At 39.5% G+C, this 27,336-nt stretch overlaps 1 protein-coding gene across 2 annotated transcripts in view; it reads right to left on the reverse strand.

Annotated features, from left to right (window-relative positions):
* LOC124353128 (RNA/RNP complex-1-interacting phosphatase) overlaps positions 1–27,336 on the reverse strand; it is a 133,019-nt gene that overhangs the window by 48,664 nt on the left and 57,019 nt on the right. For both annotated transcript variants that reach the window (XM_046802977.1, XM_046802978.1), the window contains exon 3: positions 9,486–9,517. In XM_046802977.1, the coding sequence (XP_046658933.1) occupies positions 9,486–9,517 (32 nt within the window). The remainder of the gene's footprint in view (positions 1–9,485; positions 9,518–27,336) is intronic.

The following is a 27,336-nucleotide window of genomic DNA, read 5'->3' on the forward strand; positions in this document are numbered from 1 at the left end:
TAATACAGAAGCCGCAGCCGCAGTCGCCCAGAGGCTCTCCTCTATCACACCTTCGGCGGGTCAGCAGTCCTCACTTGACACAGTCGCCTTCTGCTAACCATACAACAACCCCCATCACAGTCTGAAGCCTTCGTACAGACAATATGTAATACAGAAGCCGCAGTCGCCCAGAGGCTCTCCTCTATCACACCTTCGGCGGGTCAGCAGTCCTCACTTGACACAGTCGCCTTCTGCTAACCATACAACAACCCCCATCACAGTCTGAAGCCTTCGTACAGACAATATGTAATACAGAAGCCGCAGCCGCAGTCGCCCAGAGGCTCTCCTCTATCACACCTTCGGCGGGTCAGCAGTCCTCACTTGACACAGTCGCCTTCTGCTAACCATACAACAACCCCCATCACAGTCTGAAGCCTTCCTACAGACAATATGTAATACAGAAGCCGCAGTCGCCCAGAGGCTCTCCTCTATCACACCTTCGGCGGGTCAGCAGTCCTCACTTGACACAGTCGCCTTCTGCTAACCATACAACAACCCCCATCACAGTCTGAAGCCTTCGTACAGACAATATGTAATACAGAAGCCGCAGTCGCCCAGAGGCTCTCCTCTATCACACCTTCGGCGGGTCAGCAGTCCTCACTTGACACAGTCGCCTTCTGCTAACCATACAACAACCCCCATCACAGTCTGAAGCCTTCGTACAGACAATATGTAATACAGAAGCCGCAGCCGCAGTCGCCCAGAGGCTCTCCTCTATCACACCTTCGGCGGGTCAGCAGTCCTCACTTGACACAGTCGCCTTCTGCTAACCATACAACAACCCCCATCACAGTCTGAAGCCTTCGTACAGACAATATGTAATACAGAAGCCGCAGACGCAGTCGCCCAGAGGCTCTCCTCTATCACACCTTCGGCGGGTCAGCAGTCCTCACTTGACACAGTCGCCTTCTGCTAACCATACAACAACCCCCATCACAGTCTGAAGCCTTCGTACAGACAATATGTAATACAGAAGCCGCAGTCGCCCAGAGGCTCTCCTCTATCACACCTTCGGCGGGTCAGCAGTCCTCACTTGACACAGTCGCCTTCTGCTAACCATACAACAACCCCCATCACAGTCTAAGCCTTCGTACAGACAATATGTAATACAGAAGCCGCAGTCGCCCAGAGGCTCTCCTCTATCACACCTTCAGCGGGTCAGCAGTCCTCACTTGACACAGTCGCCTTCTGCTAACCATACAACAACCCCCATCACAGTCTGAAGCCTTCGTACAGACAATATTTAATACAGAAGCCGCAGTCGCCCCCGAGGCTCTCCTCTATCACACCTTCGGCGGGTCAGCAGTCCTCACTTGACACAGTCGCCTTCTGCTAACCATACAACAACCCCCATCACAGTCTAAGCCTTCGTACAGACAATATGTAATACAGAAGCCGCAGTCGCCCAGAGGCTCTCCTCTATCACACCTTCAGCGGGTCAGCAGTCCTCACTTGACACAGTCGCCTTCTGCTAACCATACAACAACCCCCATCACAGTCTAAGCCTTCGTACAGACAATATGTAATACAGAAGCCGCAGTCGCCCCGAGGCTCTCCTCTGTCACACCTTCGGCGGGTCAGCAGTCCTCACTTGACACAGTCGCCTTCTGCTAACCATACAACAACCCCCATCACAGTCTGAAGCCTTCCTACAGACAATATGTAATATGTCAGCAGTCCTCACTTGACACAGTCGCCTTCTGCCAGTCTAAGGTACAGACAATATGTAATACAGAAGCCGCAGAGGCTCTCCTCTATCACACCTTCGGCGGGTCAGCAGTCCTCACTTGACACAGTCGCCTTCTGCTAACCATACAACAACCCCCATCACAGTCTGAAGCCTTCCTACAGACAATATGTAATACAGAAGCCGCAGTCGCCCAGAGGCTCTCCTCTATCACACCTTCGGCGGGTCAGCAGTCCTCACTTGACACAGTCGCCTTCTGCTAACCATACAACAACCCCCATCACAGTCTGAAGCCTTCGTACAGACAATATGTAATACAGAAGCCGCAGCAGTAGCCCAGAGGCTCTCCTCTATCACACCTTCGGCGGGTCAAGCAGTCCTCACTTGACACAGTCGCCTTCTGCTAACCATACAACAACCCCCATCACAGTCTGAAGCCTTCGTACAGACAATATGTCAGTGAACAGACAGCCCAGTAATACAGAAGCCGCAGTCGCCAGAGGCCCAGCTCTCTCCTCTATCACACCTTCGGGGTCAACAGTCCTCACTTGACACAGTCGCCTTCTGCTAACCATACAACAACCCCCATCACAGTCTGAAGCCTTCCTACAGACAATATGTAATACAGAAGCCGCAGTCGCCCAGAGGCTCTCCTCTATCACACCTTCGGCGGGTCAGCAGTCCTCACTTGACACAGTCGCCTTCTGCTAACCATACAACAACCCCCATCACAGTCTGAAGCCTTCGTACAGACAATATGTAATACAGAAGCCGCAGTCGCCCAGAGGCTCTCCTCTATCACACCTTCGGCGGGTCAGCAGTCCTCACTTGACACAGTCGCCTTCTGCTAACCATACAACAACCCCCATCACAGTCTGAAGCCTTCGTACAGACAATATGTAATACAGAAGCCGCAGTCGCCCAGAGGCTCTCCTCTATCACACCTTCGGCGGGTCAGCAGTCCTCACTTGACACAGTCGCCTTCTGCTAACCATACAACAACCCCCATCACAGTCTGAAGCCTTCGTACAGACAATATGTAATACAGAAGCCGCAGTCGCCCAGAGGCTCTCCTCTATCACACCTTCGGCGGGTCAGCAGTCCTCACTTGACACAGTCGCCTTCTGCTAACCATACAACAACCCCCATCACAGTCTGAAGCCTTCGTACAGACAATATGTAATACAGAAGCCGCAGTCGCCCAGAGGCTCTCCTCTATCACACCTTCGGCGGGTCAGCAGTCCTCACTTGACACAGTCGCCTTCTGCTAACCATACAACAACCCCCATCACAGTCTGAAGCCTTCCTACAGACAATATGTAATACAGAAGCCGCAGTCGCCCAGAGGCTCTCCTCTTTCACACCTTCTCGGGTCAAGCAGTCCTCACTTGACACAGTCGCCTTGTGCTAACCATACAACAACCCCCACCACAGTCTGAAGCCATCGTACAATCTACGTGTAGTACAGAAGCCGCTAACGCAGTCACCTCTTACAAACTATATGTAATAGGTATAGAAATAGAAATTGCATTGATAGAGAGTTTACACTTTCAAAATCTTCAGCAGCGCAATTGTCGTCTTAACGCTGGCGGTTCCAAAAGAAATCCTACTTTAACGTTATTGATGGGCAACATTTGATACAGTATTCTTTGCCAATAAGGATCTAGTACAGAAGAAGCTACCAAACCGAGTTATGTCTAGTTGACGGTTGAACTATATCATTCTTTAATCATGTACGAAGCCATCGAGGGCAGACCTTCGTGATTATTGTCATTCAAAGCCTAAGACATCGTCCAATACCATCTATTAAATTCTTGAGTTCACAAGTGTGATCAATCGTCCAAACTGAAAACGTTGAAGTATTCACAATAGCGCGCAAGTCTTGTAAATTAAGGAGAATACTCTTTTTTAATGTTTGTCCTCATGTCCTCCCGATTTTTGAAAATTATGTACAATGTCCGGCTTTTTGTTGAACGCTTAATTGTTCAAAAATAGTAGCATCACGTCAAAGAAATCTTCCAATTGCCGAAGTCCAAAAGATAGACGATGAAAAGTTATAGCAGCGCACACGTAATGCCATGCCATGTGAACTGCTGTTAGATTCAGTTGTAATATGTTGAGTGTTGTCTATAGTGTCACTGACTCACTGTTGTTTCTATCCGCTCAGCTGCACTGGCGCTACTATCCCTTGATTTCCTACTTATACAATTATATATTTTTCTGTTTTAGTGATAATTTCTGATGTATGTCTGTAAGAATATTCTACTAGCCTAATAATGTAATGAATCAATACAATGAAGTAATTGCAATTATGTCAAAGAAATTATTTTTAACACCATTCTAAAAATTTGGGTTCAAATCAGTAATACTGTTTTTTTATCTAACAATAAATTATTCAGTCTTGTTCCTAATAGAAAATAATAACCTAAAAAAATACTTCAAATTAATATACATATATTAATATAACCCATTAATATACACTTGAATAATGTACATTCCTTAGATTTTTCGATTTATATGTCAAAACAAATCAAATTTGAGTTTTTTATTTACATTACAAGCAATGCAATACTGATTTATAATGGGCGTTTTGGCGGTAACGTATAAAAAAAAAATAAAAAAAAAAATAAATGTGTTTTCGCAAAGTTTGTAAAAATATTTAATACTGTCCTCCTTTCCCCTCCCCCTCCCCCCCAAAAGTCCTCCTTTAAGGACTTTACTTGTGGTCACCCAGCACCGGAGCACAATTCGCGCATACAGGTACACACACGGACTGGTGGGGACTACCCGTACCGAGTGTGTATATTAGCGGAGCGGCGACAACACACGAGCGGCGAGCGGTCACTAATGACGCCGACAACAGATCCGCCGTCCACCGGCCGTGTGATACCGGACATCTTACACTAACTAGGACGCGGGCCGGAAGGCTGCCGAAGCGATCAATTAGCGACCATTAGCCGTTGTTCCGCCGGTCTTCGCGATCCATTTGAATCCCAAATGTCCCGGCGAATTGTGAGCGAACCATAGTCTCATCTACATACATCCATATGCAACCGGGATGAGATTTTATTTATCTAACACACCGTATAGAGAGATTCCCACAAATAAGAACGGCGCCAGCCGGTGCCCACACCCACGGGTACGACTACTTCATTCCGTCTCGCGGCCGCGGCCCGGCCACTGCCTGCCTTTCACTCGGCCCGGTGCCGGTGCCAGTGCCGGTGCCGGTGCCATCTGGTGGTGTCTGACATTCCCCACTCGCCCGTCATTAGTCCTGGATAAACTGTAACATCCTCACGGTCCGCTTGAATATATTTCAGGTCAGAATCCTTCAGGTACCCACAACTCAACAATAGGTACACCTATCGCTGGAACAATTCCATACACACTTGCGACGCTATCAGTGAAACTGATTATCGCTATAACCACGAAATAACGATATTGATACTGATCCACCGAGCTTCAAATTCCAGCTTTATTTATAGAATACATCTCTGCATATGGGTAGGTCGTAACCTAGTTTGTAATTATGTGTTGGGTTAGTTATCAGGGTGGCCACTCAAACCTCTTTTCAAATTCCCGGTTTTCCCGGTCGGAAATTTCCGATTCTCTAGTCTATTTTCTAACCAAATAAACACCTGTAATACTGTATTTAACCCTAACGCCGAGTTCAACGGTGACGGTTTATCGCAGTGATCACAACGTGATCGCTGGTTTATCGTCACTATAGCTGTATTTGCAAGAAATGCCACAAAGCTGCGGTGCTCTAGCATTTCGTCGCTAGCGATACGCGCGAAATTCGGTGATGATTTATAGCTACCACCCAGCTAGTTTAAGCTTAGTTTTTATCTCTCGCCTTTCGATGAGTCGACGAAACATCGTGTAACTTTCCCTAATAACCTAATAACTTTCCTTTCTATGGAGTTTGTAAAATACATGAGCGTCAATACGAAGTCTGTTCACACACGGCAGAGATGTCTCAGCAATGTCTTCTTCAGGTGGTAAATAACTTATTTACCTGAAGAAGAGATCAGATTGCAGATCTCGAAACTTCTCAACTTGATCAATGTATTTGTGGTAATTTGTTCCAACATCCGTTGCAATCCTGTTCCCTAAGTCGGGTAGTAGAAGTACTTACACACAATCGCAAATAGCAGTAAATTAAGTAACAGGAATCATTTATCAAATCAAATCACATTTATTTCCACAAAATACTGAAAAACAGAAGTATTTATAATTTCAAATATTCAAAACTACCTGGATTGTTTGATAATATGATTTTTGGTTTTTTTTCTGTGATCCACTGTTGGTACATTTACTTACTAAAGTACTACGTATATTAAGATTGGAAGATGAGTGAATGTTAGTGATGTGAGCCAAGATTGGTTGTTTCCTAGAAAACATCACCAATAAATTAAATATTAACAGTGAGTATCCAATATATTTAGCGAATTAGGAAACAAAATGAAATTAATTCTATTTATTTGTTCAGTTTCTTGGTACCGGTAGGGTTAAATATTTTATTATTAAATAAACCTTCCAGCTCATTCGGAAGAAGTAGGTAGAGACTTTTTGAAAAGTTAGATTTTAGAATTAATTTGTTCTCAGAGGATTTGCATTTATTTTAGTATCTTATAAACAGTTCAAGGTACAAAAATTTTATTAGTGTTTTTTTATATCATTGAACGATGGCAAATGTCCGGAAAAACCTCTTTTCCTTTGCATATGAAATTATTGTACTTGATAACTCTCTGGGACATTTCTGGTCGGACAACAATCTCGAGGGATGTTGGTGTCGTTGGTCCCCCAACGATACAGGCAGCACCGAAAACCGGAGGCATTAGCGTCAGAACTAAAAAGTAATAATGATAACCAAGTAAACAGTCTTTAAGATTGTTGAAAAAAGGTTGAAGTATTTTTAGAACGGTGATAATAATGCCCCCCCCCTTTTCAGCCATCAATTCTGACTGCGACAGCGAATACAAGAAAAATACTTAATACCCTTCATATACTTTTTAACCCGCTGTAAACATACTAGTTCTGGAGGCCAGAGCGTTATATATAATTCGCGTTATATAAGAAAGGACACAGCCTAGTTTTAGATAAATATATAAGGAATTTTACCTAAGAAAAAAATTCATCTAACTTAGTCGCCCTAGTTTTGGTGGGAAGTTGATATGTGAAGGTAGCGAAAGTGTCAAAAAATATTACATGATTAATTCTTCACAGCTCATAATTTTATTTCTTAACACATTTAAAACCAAAACTTTCACGTCAGACAATAGTCTATTAGCGATAGTATACAAGATAAAGAGTTTGAAACTGACTAGAAAGTTCGGAATTTGTATCTTCTTATCGTTGACAGACGCCGAACAGGGTGACTACAAAAACCTTTATAGTATACAAATCTTTTATTCTCCAATTTTTCCAGGTCAAATTTTGTAATTGTCCAGGACATCAATGCGATGCTATTAGGTGTTAAAGTAGGCTATATTAAGTTACTTAATGAAGCAAGTTTGTATATTTAATATACATTATGCTTTATAATAAATTAAATTAAGTTTAAGCATATTATTTACAAAAAGAAATAAAGGACAAAACGCATAAGCAAACATTGACATTTCTTTTCTCCATCCATTATACCTTTTTCTCGAGTGCCTCAGAAATGTATGTATTACCCTTCTTGAATTCGTTAGTCGACAATAATGGATAAACTAATCAAATTTCATTATCTGTTTGCGGTTTAACTAATTAAAACGTGAGTAACAGGAACCTCCTATAAGGCAAAGTATCTTGGGAGCCCTGTATAGGGCTCCCAAGATATATATACTCCCGGCGGAGCAAGTACTTTTTGTGATTCAATGTTTATTGAAATTATAAACATTTATAAAAATAATAAATATAAAAAAGCATTTCTATAATAAAGGCATTAATTGTTAATTCCTTTATAATTTTTATTTCTGTGTATTTTAGATTAACTTTTAGTTTGTAATGAATTTAGAGTTTTACTTTTACATTTTGGTCAGACTTGGCAAGAACATTTTCTTTATCTAAGTTTTTATGTTAACAAGTATCATTTATTTATGTATATATTTATTTAATGAAATTGCTACAGTACTTTGCAAATTGAGAAAATAAAATGTATAATTATTTAATTCAAGAAATTATATTTGTTTATATGGAATACAACTTTTTTTAAATTGTGTTTTTTCATATTTTAAAATTAAATATTTTAAAATCTAGTGGGTAATGACAGATCCTCCCTTGCGAATGGTAAATCACAATATCTCTTATTTATCAGATATATTCCGGACTCTCGAGATGGTTCCCTAACTTAGTTTTTGTTTCATTGGAGGAACCTGACCTAGTGTGATATTGCGTGTTAAAAGTGCTAAGATGCAAGTTAAATCTTTAATTTAAAATTGAAATTAAGGGTAAAATTAACCATATAACTGCGTTATACACCTGCAACAGGGTACAACATAATTCAAAGCGAAAATTTTCACTAAAAATTATATTCGAATGTGTTGAAGAAAACGCAATGCTAAGGTTAAAAATTTAAATTAACTTTATTTTCGTGTAAAATATTATGTATAATTTATTAATCATATCAATCTTATTTCTTGAGTTATGTAATTTAATACATTTAAGTCAATTATTTTTCATTGTATATTACTTTTAAGATACAATCTTGATTACTTAATACAATTTTCAAAGGTAAGAAAATTGGTTTAATTTCAACTAGACTAGTTTTATTACACTTCAATTTGAAAATCATTGAACATTATTATAGAGCAGCTTACGGAATTATTAATACTGAAAATTCCAATGCTTAAAAGCGTTGTAAAAAGTTGGGAAAATTTATTATTTCCAAGATAATAAGATCCCTATAATAGCAACCATAATTTAAGATTATTAATAATCTCTTGAATAGTAGTGGTAAATTGTATTTGATTTAAAATACGCATCGTCTACTAAAAAAACTAAATACTAGGAATAATGTAACAAATAATGAAATAAAATATACATATTTAACATTTGCAATTTAATGTTTTCTAAGTAAACTCTTACTTGGTTGTTAGAGGTTTAATCTTGTTTCAAGTTGGGAGTTGGTAATGTTCTAACATTTCTTATGAAGCTAAATAGAAAAAAATAGATGTTATTGATATGAATATTATTATCATTATTATTGTTTAAAAGGAGGTTATATTTTTAATGAAATAGGATTTAAGAAAAATATATGTTTTTTAAATATTTGTTAATCAACTACAACAAACAACACAAAACAAAAGTAAACCCTTCCAAAGTAAAAACGTTTTTTTTCACGTCGATGTAAACCTATTATAGCGAATTCAGCGTGTGGGTTTCTTCACTTATAACGTTTCCTGACAGTGTTTTTTTTTAATGAAAATCTGGCTCCTTCCTCAGCTTTCCAGATTTTCAAAATGGACATATCCAGTTCTCCCTGCCTGGTAGACATCCTGGATATAACTATTATTTGCAAAATATTATTGTTTTTTTAGTGAGAGAACAAATTTGTAAAATAAGTTATCGTTTCGTATGTTAACACTTTCTGTCCGGTTCGGTATCGCTCCCAGAACGACTGAGATTGCTATATTGTGCATTTAACAATGCAAACTGACCCTCGTTTCCCGCAATATACGATTAAATTACCCACTCGGAAGACCTATAAGTATTTCTTGCAAGTGGTAAAAAGTTCATATAATATTCGAAAATCTGACCAACATTGTGTACGAACCTCTCGTCCCGCGGCAGACTTCTCAGCAAGGCCTGAAACACACCCCAACAATAATAGCAACTTTAGTTAACAATCGTTACAGTTCACCACACTAATATAACACTGTATACACAAATGCAATCTAATATAAAATTTAAATGACGCGGAATCCCGGAATGTTTTATTTGCAGGGGATGACCGGGTACAACGTTACTACGCGATTGTTATAATGGGTAAGAGACCTTAATTTATTATATTGACAAATTGTTAAGTGCTAAACCTTGTTAAGTGGTAAACCTTGTTAAGTTGTAAACCTTGTTAAGTTGTAAACCTTGTTAAGTTGTAAACCTTGTTAAGTTGTAAACCTTGTTAAGTTGTAAACCTTGTTAAGTTGTAAACCTTGTTAAGTTGTAAACCTTGTTAAGTTGTAAACCTTGTTAAGTTGTAAACCTTGTTAAGTTGTAAACCTTGTTAAGTTGTAAACCTTGTTAAGTAAACCTTGTTAAGTGGTAAACCTTGTTAAGTTGTAAACCTTGCTAAGTTGTAAACCTTGTAAGTTGTAAACCTTGTTAAGTTGTAAACCTTGTTAATAAATCCGAAAGAAGGCATTACGGACGTAAAGTGTCTTGCCTTATCATTGCCTGATATATTATGTATTGGAGACTAACACGATCCACACGATATATCACATCAATGTTCTAATTGATAACCTAATTGCATTACTAATTTAGAATGTAGAAATCAACGTTAGACTTATCGCATTGCTGCCTACCAATCGAGGGGCTGAAAAAAGTCTGTACGAAATCGATCTATCTAACTGCACTGATGTATCGATATCTGGAAAACTAACTATTCTATAGACTTGAAAGTTTGCATGAACACTCTTTATATAACCCGATAATGGTCCATGTCACTCCACGGAGTTAGCGAATGCTCTCACATTGGTCTTATGGGTAACCGCGATGGAAACGAGAAAATAGCAGAATAAATAAATGTGTATACAAACTGCGTACGTCCTTGTGAGGTTTCAACTTGTGACACCTTTTTTCATACAGTGATAAACAAAGCTTAGAGCAATCTTAAAAATCGGCGACAAGATTTTATTTTAGCGCACTCTTGCATTGTGGTACTCTTCCTGGCTTACGGAACTTTTATTGTTTGAAGACACAATCCCAACTTAAGAAACGAAAATAAATGTAAATGTATCATATGGCAAGGTATCTCAAAAACGATTTTATTTGTGGAGAACTTCTAAATTTGCATGATACATCATGAGTCTTCTAAATTGATTCAGTAAATAATGGTGTAAATAATGGTAAATAATTCAGTAAATGATTCAGCAAATCAGGGAGCTCTACAATAGTACGGATGTAATAGGAGAAATAAAGTGCAGAAGACTCCGTTGGGCAGGCCATGTTTTGAGAAGAGAAGAGGAATGCAAACTGAGGAGGGTAATGTACGGTAACCCAGAAGGAAGACGGCCCCGTGGGAGACCGAAAGTGAGATGGTGGAACCAGGTGAAGGCTGATATGGAAAAGATGGGCGCTTCAGAGGAAGATGCAGAGGACCGTTCAAGATGGAGGAGCTTTGTTGGTGCGGCTAAATATCACCTCCGATATATAAATGGCCCTGGGAGTAAGTAAGTAAGTAAGTAAATAATGGTGTTGTGTTATTAGCAGTAGTACAGTTGTTTGTAGACTAATACTTGGTGTGCAAGAAATTGCATTATTGGCTGCTGATACCAAATAGCTTGGCCGATTTCAAAATTGTTTACCAAAATACAGCATTTTTATGAGCTTCAATTTGAGGTGTCACAAGGTATTAGTTGCCATTTCAAACTTTTGGCTTTGGGTACGGGGGGGGCATTGGGGTGAGCACCCCTATTTTGAAAATAATGTTTTTTGTTCCCCCAATTAGTACTATACACTCCCGTTTACAGACTATTGATACTTGGACTAGAAGTCTTTTAATACGAGTTTTAAGTTTTTAAATTAACACCCTGTATAGTTGTAACCGTATACTCCAGCAGTTCGCTGACCGAGTGGTGTAAAAGCACAGCACAGCGGGCAGTAGATTGTAACCGTGTCATTTTACCCGGTTTGTTTCATTCGAAATAGTAAGCACTGGTCCCTAGACTAGAGGTCCAGCACGGCCCTTCAGTAATCCCGGCCCAGCCACTCGACCATTGCCGGTGGTCATCTTCCCACCCCCGGCCCGACTTCACCGGCGACCAAGGAAGACAGTGGCCGCAATACGGTTCGATTGACTCGTCCGAATTCCCCGTAATCGAATGCCGTACTTCCACTCTACGCCGCGCCGTGCCATTAAGGGGGACGTTCCCAGAAGTGACCCGTAGTAGGGTAGGACAGTGGCCAGGTGGAGACCCCCCATACGGCGGGACTTACAATCATGGACATCTCTATTGGAGGTGGGACATAACTCAGAGCTACCGGACATTGGACACCTCTGGCGCATTGTCGCGCGGACCCGGTCAATTGATAGATGATGTCACTGACCTGACTCTCTTGCCACTGCCTCCACATTCCCAGAGCGTCCCTTAAACATGATTTTACTCCCAATCTCATCATTCCAATTTTCAACTCTCAATGTCAGATTTTCTGTAAGGCCTCTAATATAATGAACATTCTGCCACAAGCTTACACGTTAAGCGGCTCCTCGTCGTCGGCCGTCCCCCACCCTTCATGGGGGGGGGGTGAAGATTCATTAATAACGTAAAAATCTATGTTTAGATTCAATTCCGCTTACCAAGTTTGGCATTAAGTACTAAACCGTTAACAATATTTGAAGTTAGTCGCACCTTTAATTTACAACCATAGGTCATGGTAAATGGTTTAACGTAGAGTGACAATCAACGCCTAACCGGGACGCTGCTTACAATATAAAGCAATGCACCGATGGTGATCCTTGTAGTTTGTTACCGGTTTAGAGGTAACTTTACGAAATCTTACTCCACGTTAATCTTACAGGTAATAACTAGTTAACCACTCAAGGGTATATCTACTCAATGTCCATGCTGCTAGCTAGTGTGACGAGAAGCCGGCGACATACACGGTCAAATGTTTTCAAAAAGTCTAGTTCTACTACATCCACTTGAGGAATCTGGGATGGAACGAGATTAGTAGAAGTTAAGCTATGCTGATTATTAATGATGAGGTTGCCTATTTTGAATGTTATGTTGTTCTCTAATCGTTTTTTACAGATCTTTGCAAAAACTGGCAGAATAACCACAGGTCGATAATTCGGAATATCATGTGATGGTCCTTTATTATAAATGGGCACTATATGACCGATCTTAAAAATCTCCGGAGATATTCCAACAGATAGTGTACTATTAAATAGACTGTTTAGGGGGGGGGGGAGAGGTATGATCAGTTCAGACCAGTGAAATACTGAACGAGGAACTCAGTCAGGCACACCCCCTTTTTTGTATCCAGGCTCAGGACGATAATTCATCTTCTTCAATTGATAGAGTAGAAATACAGGACAGGATGAGAGTTGGCAATCTTATCAGGGTTATCGTCAAACGTGAAAACAGAAACGAACTAATTGGCAAACATGTCCGCAACCTCTTTATAATCTGATGATGACACACCACCCCAGGACATGGTAGCTGGAGAATCATCTGCCCAGCTGTTTACTTTTATTCATATCGCTAAAAAGATTGTTTGGTTAGATTTGAGATTACCTTGAATAAGGCAAACACAATCATCAAAGTAATTCTTCGACAGAGTTTTGCATTACGATATGATGCCGGATATATGTAACTTTATATTGAGTGTGGATTAAGTTTTTCAATATAACAAATTGTTTTAATTGACCAGAAAAAGAGGACTGGTTACATCTATTACTAGGGGAAGAGCGAGTACAAGACTCTTTTATTGTACTACATAAATAAATAAATTATATGTTTACGTCCCTGTCACGCCCAAGCCAGTATTAGGTATGTGAATGTTGAATTTAGCTCCCGTTCAACTTCCTCTAACTTGCAGCATCTGAAAACTGATGCTGTTGCAGATTTAACTCCTGAAATCTGGAATCATGGTTTTCGAAGGGATCCAAAAATAGTCGGTGACAAAGAACGAAGACGCTCAAAACGAACCCCCCCCCCCCCGTATCGTTTCGACATCAGAGGAAGGTGGTCTGGAGCTAAATTCAACATTCACATCGAATCAGCCCTTCCCACCATAGCTGTTGTACGTGCAGAAGTAGATAGTTCAGTAAAGCCATTTGCCAAATTCGCATCTCTTCAGTTTAGGACGAAATCCTGCTATGAAAGACGTGGTATAAAGAAATAAGCTGTGAGTTAAGGTGGGGTGGTAAACATCTTCTGGTAAAAGGAGATTCATTTGTTGCTCAGCCTTGGTATCAACTGAAGTAGAAAAATATTTAGGCCAAAAATGATACTCATATGATTTACAATTTGGTTACATTGCGCGGCTTAAATATAATGGACATGTTTAATATACACTAGGATGTGTGTTAATACAGGTTGGCCAATTGACTCGCGAAGATTAAAATCTCCAATGAGAATGGATTATGTGAAAATAAAAAAGTACTCGTTCGCGATGTGAATCAAATTAGAAAATTCTGCTCAGTACGGACTAAGTAGTTAGCATTTTTCAAAACGAGGTGATCGTTACTAACCACCAAATGTGACTACTTTTATTGAATGTACACTAAATATTACTATCCAATTGCTAATGTGAAATTAATTTAATTAAAGCAGTTGCCACAATTTTCAACTGAATTTACAGTTTACTTTTTTAAATCTTTGAACCGCCGCCATTTTGTAACGGATATTTTGAAGTGCGGTTTGCGTTATACTTCTTTGCATGACTAGCCCTTTAAAATGATGTGCATATATACCTATGCTTACATTTAAGATTTTTCCACCGACTTCTTACAGGCCATCCCCCTGGGGTGGTAAAGAGCCACTGATTGCATAAAAAATCCATTTTATGCCCAATGTCACTGTACAACGTTTTATGTTTGATCGTTTACGAGTACAGAAGATATTAGACTGTTTCAGGACTTTTAGCACCCCCGTATATATGCTTCTAAAACATTCTATAATTTATTTTTATTTTGTATATTTGATGTATTACCAAATTTAAAATTTATATATATATTTGAATTATGTAAATCAGTTATTTTTACAAAAAGATATTTGACTGTCTATTTCAATGAACCTAATTTATTGAGAAGCACGGAAGTAAAATTTGTTTAGACACATCATATACAATAAGTTTCTTATTAATAACGTATGGCTTCATATCGAAATATAATTTATTTAAAAATGAACTAATCATGAGTTTGAATACAAAACGGAAGATTTAACCTTTGCTTTCTTCACCAATTATGGGAACTGAAAAGTCATTCTAGTACGAAAACCGTCATCAATTTCGGAAAGTGTTATTTGTGTAATTCTCGCCAAAGTCAGTTAGGGGCCGGTCAAGTTGCCGAGGCCCGAGAAAGTCGCAGACACGTAGGTTGCTGAGGCGCCTACTTCGCCAAAATAAATTATCCGACACGATGAGAAATGTACATTTAATGGTTCTATAATGCTGGCGGTCGACCTCGGTATTACTTGCGTGAATTGTACATTTATGATCTCACAAATTTGATATACCAGGGTAGACTAGAAACCAGCAACACAATGAAAATTTCTATTCAGTTCCGTTAATTATACAGTATTCTCAGTTTTGTTTTGAGGTGATCCTTGGAAGCGATATCATACCACGAGTATTAGGGATTTTAAAATGGAAAGATCGCTCAGAGATCTGGCTACATTTCCCCTCGATCTGTCTATCCGCACGATATTTCTTACATAAATTAATTGATACTCTTAATGTATCGATGTAACTTCAATTTAACATCATCAAGGTAGAGTTTAAAGCTGGTGCATGCCCTTCCATGGGATTTATTCGAGCGTCAGCGAAGTCTAACGCAGGGTATCGGTAGGGTAGCTCGGGAATAAATTGAGTTGCACGAAGACTTGACATTTTACACGAAACTTCAGCGAAGTGCTATACGAGGCGTGACATGTTGTATGCAAGCCAACCATTAATTGAAAATAGGTTATGAAACCTTTCAAATTTTGGCTTGCAGTTGATGGGTGTCTTATATGTTACTTACTGCTACTTGGGTTGTTGCGCCATTTTAGACAATTTAATTCCTTTAAAATTAGCTGTAGCATTGGTGTCATTGTTAAAACAACGCAATATACACAAAGTTACGATATCACTTGAAAAAAACACTCAAACATACCAGATAATTTGTACATCAAGAAAGTACGACACATGTTTATCTGAACAGGATAACAGAATTTCGAACATTCGCTGTCGGTATATGTTACAAAAGTTATAACACAACTTTTCGAGGATTGGAATCTATCCTCTTCGTCAGGTGGGTGAGATATTAATACATACTACAACAAAAACAGAAAGAAGAAGTGAAGGGAAAGAAAAGAGTACAAACAAACCCGAAAGCTGCTTGGCGTCCAGCACTTCACAGGATGCAGATTTTGGGTATGTTTGAACCCCTTTCTTCCCCTCCTTTCTTCACTCTGTTCTTTACTTTTACATGTACGTATTACCTCACCCACCTGACGAAGAGGATAGATTGCAATCCTCGAAACGTTGTGCAACATACAACGATTGCAAATGTCCGAAATCCTGTTATCCTTTCAAACCCTCCATTTCCGAAAACAAGCTTTAAATCAACTTATCTATCATATTATCGTCACATATCCGAGCTAGATTGCACTAGAGAAAAAGGATTTGAAGCAGGATGAAATAAAATGAATTTATTTAGGAACCTGGGAATACAGCAATAAGTAAGTGAATCACACCAGTACACGGTGCCAATTCAGATGGAGACCGCCCCAGATCCATCTCCGCGCGGTGATAAATCGCCAGCGACTATCGCCGATATGTCAACGGGATACGATCACAATCGCGCGACACGACCGAGAGCGAGACGGGCAGGCGGTGCGGCGGCGGCCGGTGCGGCGCTAGCGGGGGCGGTGTCGCGCGATTTATACGGTTTCATATTTTGTTAGCGGACTGTGTAGGAAATGTTTGTTATTAGTTTATAGCCGAGACACGATGAGTTATGGTCGCCCCCGCTCGCCCCCCCGACCCCTCCCCCCCACATCACCGCATGTCTCGGTAACCGATTGCCGCAAGGAACTGTTAGCGTACAAATTCAGTCCATTAAGCGTACATAATCGCTAAGGTTACATCGTGCAATTGGCGCGGAGTTCACATAAATCTGCATGACTCGTGCCAGCGCACATTGGTACGTTATCGGATACCGGACATGCTTTGGCATTTAGTGGACGTTTCTAGCCAATGTCTGGGGCGCGGGAGCCACTGCGCGTTGTATTACAAGTAACATAAGGGTCGAAATGTAAAAGTGTTTTAATACTGTGGCCTAGCTTTGGACAGCCCGTCGTCATCAGTTAGTTTTCAGTAGTCATATCCAGTGTTTCTGCTTGCCACTGACTGAATGCAGACGGCAAAAAATATTGAAGGAGATGAAATCGGCAATTGATGCAGTAGTGAATCTTTTCGCTATAGTTACAGAGAGAATGCAGGATCATAGTCACTGCTTAAACTACGTTGACCATAAAATACTGATACGAATTATAAATTTAATACTTAATCGATCATTTGTGGTTGTTATGAACTCCACATTATAGGGTTATCTTTATGTTAGAATAATAAATTGTAAACTAAAACCCTTTTAAATTCTTTTATTTCAGACACGTGTTTCGGTATAAACCATCTTCAGTGTGAACATTAACCTCTAATTAAATAATAAACAAAACAAATAAATATACACCTGTCGACTATTGAAACAGATGTTAAATTTATATGACACAGTTGTAATTTTGATTAGTATTCTGTGTTTTATATTTGTTCAAAGATAGGATTTGTTTTATTTTTTAAATTGCTATTTAATATGTTGTGAGGATCTTTGTTATAATTTAGATAAATATGTAATTCTTCTTTCGTGTTTAATTCTTCTCCTTTCTTTTCAATATCCAAAATTTCCAAGTTCTTTTCAATTTTTGTAGTTATGTCTAGTTTCTACTAAATGTTCAGCGAAATTTGATTGTATTGTAGACATGTTATTTGTTTTCAAAGCTTGTAACACATATATATATATATATATATATATATATATATATATATATATATATATATATATATATATATTATAAATATATATAATACATAAATATAAAATATATAAATATAATTCTAATTACGCTTAGTCATTGAATGTACTAGTTTCTAATAAAAATTGCAATAACTACCAAACGTGTTGTAGAAAAACAAAAATTAAAAAAAGAAAAACTGGTTAACAATTTAGATTCCAGCGGCATCCGAGGTACCGATTTTATGGATTTGAGCTTAAGGTCATTTTAAATTCGTAAAACGTAAATCGAAACCTACGGAGTCCCTTAGGGCTCAACACTTGGTCCAATTATTTTTGTGATTTATGTCAATGACAGTGACTTATCACTAGTGCAAGGAAAACGTGTTCTGTATGCAGATTATACTCTGTTTCAAGTGAAACTGTAAACCATGTTTAGATCTATGCACGTTTGTTAATCGGAACAATTGTGTCCAATATTTCGTTGCTTCAAATCTCTAGATAACCTCATTAAAATCCAATGCCCTGAATTTGTCACTGCGCTCTGTCAACGTTGATTGACAACGGTCCTGGCATTATTTCAGCAGATTTCATACGCGAAGAAATCTACTCTACAAAGCTGCTTGGGATACACCTTAATAAAAGTTTGTTGGAATACTCACATTTATCAAGATTGTGTCAAATTTGCATCGAGAATTCATGTCTTGCAATCCTTAAAAACTATTACTGAAGTCAGGTTCCGGTTGCAGCATATCATAGATTAATTTATTCTACAACCGTTTTATAGCTAAAAAGTGTTCTATAAACTAAAAGAAATTACAACATTTTTTTCGCGCAGTCGCTAAAATTAGATTTCACAGAGTTGGCAGTTCTTACTTTTGAATTGTCGCTACAGTTTAGTCCCTAACTTTATTTGTTATCTCTAAATGTACCAGTTATGTCTCCTACTACGCAGAAGCCGAAATGTACATGAATATGAGAAAAGATGCGGAGATGACTGCTGGGCAGCTATGCACAGAATGGCAGTTTAAGGAGATTTACCTTCGCAGACCGGTGTTCATTTTAACAAATTGCGAAGGTCAATAAAAATGCCTTAAAGCGCAGGGCGTTTAAAACTCGTCTAAAACGCTTGCCTACACGTACGTTTAACAGTCTAGATCTGGTATGAATGTTTAAATTTAACATTTAAAAAATTCACGTATGTAGTACAATGTACATTGTAGATTGCAGACACACTATTTGGGTATGTAATTTTGTCAACGATGTACTGTTTGTCAATACACTATACGGCTGTAATTCTGCCGAGACAGGGCTTTCAGTTTCAAATACAATCACCGGTCTTCGGTTTGGTGTTGTACAGAAGAAAGACACAAAAAGGTGTTTTTTTAGTTCAAGTTAAGTTCCCGTTCAATAAGTTCAAGCTCAAAAAGTCTTTATTCAATAATTGTATTACATTTAATTTATTGTATTACAAAGCACGTGTGAAATGAGACAGAAATGTATTTTATTATTTTAGTCTATCTTTCTCTCTCTGTCTGAGTGATGGCTAAGATTTTACATTCCGATTGGCAATGCAGATATTAGTATTACAGTAATCATTACTATTGTAATTTTAACTTCATGCACAATAAGTAAGGACTTCAAGATGCTAAATATTTACATATAAAAGTTAAATTTTATATAGAATAAATTCAACTATATAATCTGTTAACATTACACACACGCGCGCGCACACACACACACACAATTTTAACAAAAATGTAATACTCAACAACTAACAAATAAATTAATAAACCAATAACATGAAATATATAAAATTCTAAAACAGTTATACGAAAAGAAATTGAACTACACACAAAACGAAATCAAAAACAATCAAGGGGTTTTGTACTGATACATATTAATTTACTTATTAAAAAAACCCACCAAATTTTGTAACCTTGACGGTGTAGTAATTTTTAGTAAACTTCCGAACGTAATTCCGAACGCTAGACGTTTTTATTGAACCCTACAAATACGCACCCTACAGAACACAGGTTCAGGATCACTATTTTTTACTTTTTTCGACACCTTTCCGTAAAAAAGTTAAGTGCTTCGCGTTCTATTTATGAGTTCACTTGTCTTTCACACTTTTGTTTTTTCACAGGTCACTTTAGTTTTGGTCGACGAATTTAACAAAACACTTGTCCAATTTATCCAAGAGGTCCCCGCAGCCCCACAGGGTGACGGTGTGTGACTAAAGGGTGGACAATGGACGCGGAAGATGCCACGACGTGATATGTGCAGATTTACGGTGGAACCCCCCAGGGCGCGCGGCCTGCGTGGCGCTCAGACTCCCACGTGTAAATCATCATCACCGTACACTTGTCATTTGATTCGACACAAATGTGTAGAATTTGTCTCCTATTCACCCAAAAAACTGCCACATAACAAACAGAATTATTCAGAGTTGCCGGCAACCGTCCGTTGCCACGGTCCACTCTATTTCACTTTTTTTGAGGATACATGGCCACCAATAACACATGGTTATTCAACAAAAACAAATAATATGACTTGGCCTTTCATATCCGTCCAAATTGAGCTCAAAATATCGAAAGTTCAGCAGTCTTAATTGTCATTAGCGGCCAAGATTGATTGCTTCCCTAGAAGACTGCCAGCAGAAGCGACACGATGGTTCTCTCCCAAGCAGACTGACCAGCAGTCTTAATTGTCAACAGGAACGAAACGATGATTGCTTCCTTAGAAGAATGCCAGCAGAAGCGACACGATGGTTCTCTCCCAAGCAGACTGACCAGCAGTCTTAATTGTCAACAGGAACGAAACGATGATTGCTTCCTTAGAAGAATGCCAGCAGAAGCGACACGATGGTTCTCTCCCAAGCAGACTGACCAGCAGTCTTAATTTTACGAAACGATGATTGCTTCCTTTAACTCCCAGCAGACTGACCAGCAGTCTTAATTGTCAACAGGAACGAAACGATGATTGCTTCCTTAGAAGATTGTCAGTGGAGACGACACGATGGTTCCCTCCCTAAAAGACTGTCAGTAGCGGCGACAAGATTAATACTTCCCTAGAAAACTGTCAGCAGAAACGACTCGAGGGTTCCCTCCCTAGAAGACTGTCAGTAGCAGCGACACGAAGGTTCCCTCCCTAGAAGACTGTCAGTAGCAGCGACACGAAGGTTCCCTCCCTAGAAGACTGTCAGTAGCAGCGACACGAAGGTTCCTTCCCTAGAAGACTGTCAGTAGCAGCGACACGACGGTTCCCTCCCTAGAAGACTGTCAGTAGCAGCGACACGAAGGTTCCTTCCGTAGAAGACTGTCAGTAGCAGCGACACGAAGGTTCCTCCCTAGAAGACTGTCAGTAGCAGCGACACGAAGGTTCCTTCCCTAGAAGACTGTCAGTAGCAGCGACACGAAGGTTCCTTCCGTAGAAGACTGTCAGTAGCAGCGACACGAAGGCTCCCTGCTTCTAGAAGACTGACCAGCAGCTCTAATTGTCAGCAGCGGTCAGAAGAGTGGACGGTAAAAGCCGACGTTTGGCGGCCGAGAGCACAATAAAATAGCAACACGGGCCACAGACACTATAAATATGATTTCACGTTTCGGTGGCGTGGCTCTCCGAAAGGGGCGATAAATTGTTGGCCGGGCATTGTGTGAAAAAGACACCGCTAAATTGGAGTTGTCTCTCGCAAGCGAGGCTGTGTGATATATTACAACGGCTTATTAACATGAGGCGCGCACCGTTAGCAGAAAACAATTAAAGTGGCCATCTATCCGATAGCTATTAGAGGGTGTTTTGCAAATTACCATTTCCAACTCAGCGGGGGCTGCGCGTCTGTTTGTTTTTCGCAGCGCCCGAGGGGGTTTACGCCCGAGCTGCGGTCGGTCGGCCCGCCAAAAGGCACCGACGATGTTTTATTTTACCGCACAGGAACCGCCAGGACGATCACACGTCCAGCAGGTAAAGAACTGGGCTCCAAGTACCCACGTGCCACTAAACTCCAATTTAATTAAATTATTGGACAAAACTGTGCAACATTACTGGTACTTATCTGTGGAAAACTACTCATATTGTCTTCATCAATATTATAGCTTCATCTATAAATGAAAAAAAGTGTTTTGCTCTTCTCCTGGCATACAACTCCATTATAACTCTTATTACTTATTTCAATTTATTACATCCTTAGAATATATTTTCTTAGAAAGCACCTAAGTGAAAACATAAATCATTTTACGACACATGATTATATTAACTTGTTAGACATCATGGTTATCAACTACTCACAAAATTCTTTATGAGAAAGTAAGTTAAGTGATAAAAATGCACACGAGGCATAATTCATGCCATCAGAATGCCTGCTGAGAAATTTAAACTACAAAATAAAAACCCCAAAGTTTCTCCGGAGCCGACCACGACGGTAACTTATCAATAGATTGGGTGCGGGTAAAAAGAAGGTTGTAATTGTGTAAGTATTATTTCCACTATAATATATGCAAAGGCAGGCATACAAAAATATGTCGATAATGGAATGAAACTTACTGGCTTAAATTTAAGTCACTGACAATCTGTGCGATCCAAAAATTCCTGTTAAGGCCAAATGTGTGGTTTGGAAGGCGTGGTATGCTACAAGGCTCCGAAGGCTGGTCCATGGAAAAAACTCCAATACGCAAAGACCACACGTTATCAGATTGTTATGCTTCGGATCATTCGTCGGAGAGACGTCCGTTAAACTCGTACGGTGAAGAGGGAAGAGAGGCAGAAGACGCCCTTGCACCTCCTGGATGCGCACGTTTCCGAGAACATGAAGACGTGGGGTTTAACCCACGATAAGCCATTAATGGCGGAAATGTACTCGGAGGTCGACCCCATATAGGGATACAAGCAAGGAGAGAAGAATTAGACGCTTACGAGACATAATTAACCACCCATCACAAGATTTGACCTTTACGTAAATAAATTGATAGACTCCATCAACCACCAATCACGCTGTCATTTACGCTGATGACTTTGCTCTCGTGTTTTCGAATAGTAGTACAAAGGGAGTTAAATTAATAGCAATATAGTTGTATCTCAGGTATCAGCTCTTATAAAATATTAATTTACACCCTAATTTCAATAGAACTAAATTGATAGACTTGTCCAAGAAAGAATTGCCGAGGAAAAAATGTTAATTAAATCACCAGTGAAATATTTGGGACTGCAGGTAGGTGATGGGTTGGCTTGGCGATCTCATGTTCAATCTGCTTGGTTTCCATTTTTGTTGTCTTACTCCATGCCCCAATTTGCGAAATACCACCATGGCCAATAACTTGGTATCCATGTTTGGGCTTTGGCACCTCAGTACTTCTTAAAAAGTCTCATTATTATACAGAAAAGACTCATGCGTTTTGTGGCTTGTGTATTCGAAGAAGCTCATGTCAAGATTTTAACCTTCCCATCATTATTATATTTACGAGACAATAATATGTGCTAAATTTAATAGTATAAATATAATAGACAGTGCTGCTATAAACCACCACAACCTGTGAACGTGCGACAACCCCAACATCCCTCGGTGCCGCAAAATTTGGGGCTAAATTAGTTTAGAAACTCCCTTGTAATTTAAAAACTATTGAAGAAAAACCCTGTTTAGATTAAATTAAGGGACGTTTTTACTCAGTTGGGGGGAGTACTTGGCTGATTTACCATTTAATGTTTTTTTTGTTAGTTGTGAGATTTTTTTTTTTTTGTGGTACATAACTTTTGTCATGTATGTCGCATATCAACGTCAGTAAAAAAATTATCGATTGATAGAAGATCCTTTATTAGGAAGTATGTAAAACACACAACATTCTTACTCGTAACACTAGAAATCTAGTTACTGCAGAGTTGACACTTGCTCGCTCACGTAACACTAGAAATCTAGTTACTGCAGAGTTGACACTTGCTCGCTCACGTAACACTAGAAATCTAGTTACTGGAGAGTTGACACTTGCTCGCTCACGTAACACTAGAAATCTAGTTACTGCAGAGTTCACACTTGCTCGCTCACGTAACACTAGAAATCTAGTTACTGCAGAGTTGACACTTGCTCGCTCACGTAACACTAGAAATCTAGTTACTGCAGAGTCGACACTTGCTCGCTCACGTAACACTAGAAATCTAGTTACTGCAGAGTCGACACTTGCTCGCTCACGTAACACTAGAAATCTAGTTACTGGAGAGTCGACACTTGCTCGCTCACGTAACACTAGAAATCTAGTTACTGCAGAGTCGACACTTGCTCGCTCACGTAACACTAGAAATCTAGTTACTGCAGAGTCGACACTTGCTCGCTCACGTAACACTAGAAATCTAGTTACTGCAGAGTCGACACTTGCTCGCTCACGTAACACTAGAAATCTAGTTACTGCAGAGTCGACACTTGCTCGCTCACGTAACACTAGAAATCTAGTTACTGCAGAGTCGACACTTGCTCGCTCACGTAACACTAGAAATCTAGTTACTGCAGAGTCGACACTTGCTCGCTCACGTAACACTAGAAATCTAGTTACTGCAGAGTCGACACTTGCTCGCTCACGTAACACTAGAAATCTAGTTACTGCAGAGTCGACACTTGCTCGCTCACGTAACACTAGAAATCTAGTTACTGCAGAGTCGACACTTGCTCGCTCGCTCACGTAACACTAGAAATCTAGTTACTGCAGAGTCGACACTTGCTCGCTCACGTAACACTAGAAATCTAGTTACTGCAGAGTCGACACTTGCTCGCTCACGTAACACTAGAAATCTAGTTACTGCAGAGTTCGACACTTGCTCGCTCACGTAACACTAGAAATCTAGTTACTGCAGAGTTGACACTTGCTCGCTCACGTAACACTAGAAATCTAGTTACTGCAGAGTCGACACTTGCTCGCTCACGTAACACTAGAAATCTAGTTACTGCAGAGTCGACACTTGCTCGCTCACGTAACACTAGAAATCTAGTTACTGCAGAGTCGACACTTGCTCGCTCACGTAACACTAGAAATCTAGTTACTGCAGAGTTCACACTTGCTCGCTCACGTAACACTAGAAATCTAGTTACTGCAGAGTTCACACTTGCTCGCTCACGTAACACTAGAAATCTAGTTACTGCAGAGTTCACACTTGCTCGCTCACGTAACACTAGAAATCTAGTTACTGCAGAGTCGACACTTGCTCGCTCACGTAACACTAGAAAATCTAGTTACTGCAGAGTCGACACTTGCTCGCTCACGTAACACTAGAAATCTAGTTACTGCAGAGTTCACACTTGCTCGCTCACGTAACACTAGAAATCTAGTTACTGCAGAGTCGACACTTGCTCGCTCACGTAACACTAGAAATCTAGTTACTGCAGAGTTCACACTTGCTCGCTCACGTAACACTAGAAATCTAGTTACTGCAGAGTTCACACTTGCTCGCTCACGTAACACTAGAAATCTAGTTACTGCAGAGTCGACACTTGCTCGCTCACGTAACACTAGAAATCTAGTTACTGCAGAGTTCACACTTGCTCGCTCACGTAACACTAGAAATCTAGTTACTGCAGAGTTCACACTTGCTCGCTCACGTAACACTAGAAATCTAGTTACTGCAGAGTTCACACTTGCTCGCTCACGTAACACTAGAAATCTAGTTACTGCAGAGTTGACACTTGCTCGCTCACGTAACACTAGAAATCTAGTTACTGCAGAGTCGACACTTGCTCGCTCACGTAACACTAGAAATCTAGTTACTGCAGAGTTGACACTTGCTCGCTCAGCGCGGGACGACCAGTTGCCCCGCATATACAGTAGTTGTAGGGGGGTGAACACGCGGTATGTTACGCGACCGCAGTTTGGCACAATGGCGCCCATCGATCAGCCGCCACTGTGGGACAGCTGGACCACTGACACATTACCCACAATTACACAGTGGCTCCAGATCGGACACGGGCCGTGGTTCTCGCGCCACGGGTAATGACCGCCACCTCCCGGTACAATGGCGGTGGTCGTCATTCATGCGGTCGACAAGAAACCGTTAAATACGGTGGGAGGGGGGAGCAGCCCCCTTTATATCTTCTACTTAGCAACGAAAATACTTAATTGTTTTTGACACAACACTCGGGTATGATTTGTTTATTTTAACCTAGTTTGTAATTATGTCTTTGGTTAGTTGTTTACCTGAAGAAGAGATCAAATTGCAGGTGCCAAAACTTACTGTTTTTTTTTTTCTTTTTTTATCACTGAACGGTGGCAAATATGCGGAAAACCCCTGTTTCCTTGAAAATAGGTACTTAACCTATTCAGTCCTGGTTGGATTTTTTGTGTGATTTCTGTTCAAATAGATATTAGAAACAACTCAAAATTATGCAAAAAATATTTTTTTAAACAAAAATCCTGTACTAACTAATGTATTTTATAGGAGAAATTTAGACCCAACCTATACATAAAGAGTAAAAAACAGTATGAAAAATAAAAGAATTCTTATTTTGAAAGTATATTTATTAGAATACATTATTTGTTACTGAAAATATCTTTAAATGGAATTTGAACTAAACAATATGTATAAGTGTTAAGGTTAGTAAAGAATATATACATACACAAAGCTCTGGTATGATTTGTTTATTTTAACCTAGTTTTTAATCATGTGTTACGTTAGTTGTTTGCCTGAAGAAGACATCAGATTGCAGATCTCGAAACGTAGTGTTACTGATTTTTTGTATCACTGAAACATGTAACATGAAACATGGTAAATGTCCAGAAACATCCTGTTAGGTACATAACCTCCCCAGTCCTGCAGGAATTGTTTGTGATTTATGTTCCAATAGATCTTAGAAACAACCCAAAATTATGAAAAAAATAACTAATGCAAATAAATAACCTGTACTAACCAATGTCTCCTATGGGAGACATTTGGATCCATGCAGTAAATGAAAAACCGTATTGAAAATAAAAGAACTCTTATTATGAAAACACTGATTATTACAAGAAATCATTTTTTAAATATCATACTGGAAGATGGTCTGGTAGATGCTGATATCTTAGTAGACTTACACTGAACTAAGAAACAGAGCAGCTAACACTATCTTAAACTTTCCCACAAAACAAGGGTTTTATGTTATTATAGACGAAAATGGACTGAGGAGGTTAAATATAATATTATTTCAACTTTGTTTATCTAAAACCCCCTTAATAAAATATACAAAACTAGCCACTGCCCTTTATTAGTGCAGTTATGTAACCATTAAAACACCAAAGCTCTTTCCCCCAAACTTCCATTCCATGTGCATTGTCAATGACGTTTAAGAAGATCAAAATGTTATAAAAGTGCTTTTGGCATTCCTTTTTGCTTCTAGAGGTTATATTTGTATGTCCTTTCTGATGAACACATTACATTTTCAATTAGATAACGTTACTTCATGGAATTTGTTATTTAAAACAGTTTCAAGGTTAGAAAAACGTTTGAAACAACGATTTCGATAAGTAGTCAAACAAATTACAGTACAGTTAAGAAATACACACTTCAGGGAATTTTCAATGACTCTTACTCTTACCATAACATCGAATGACATACAAGGCTTATTTCAATTCAAGTGACAATGATTGAGTGACAATCAAAAATTAAGTTTCAAGTTAATGATTCAAGAATGTTGAAACCGGAGAAAATTACTTTTCAAACATTTAAGAAGCAATGAGTCAAT

The sequence above is a fragment of the Homalodisca vitripennis genome, chromosome 1, assembly GCF_021130785.1.
Source record: "Homalodisca vitripennis isolate AUS2020 chromosome 1, UT_GWSS_2.1, whole genome shotgun sequence".
In the NCBI taxonomy this organism is placed as follows: domain Eukaryota; kingdom Metazoa; phylum Arthropoda; class Insecta; order Hemiptera; family Cicadellidae; genus Homalodisca; species Homalodisca vitripennis.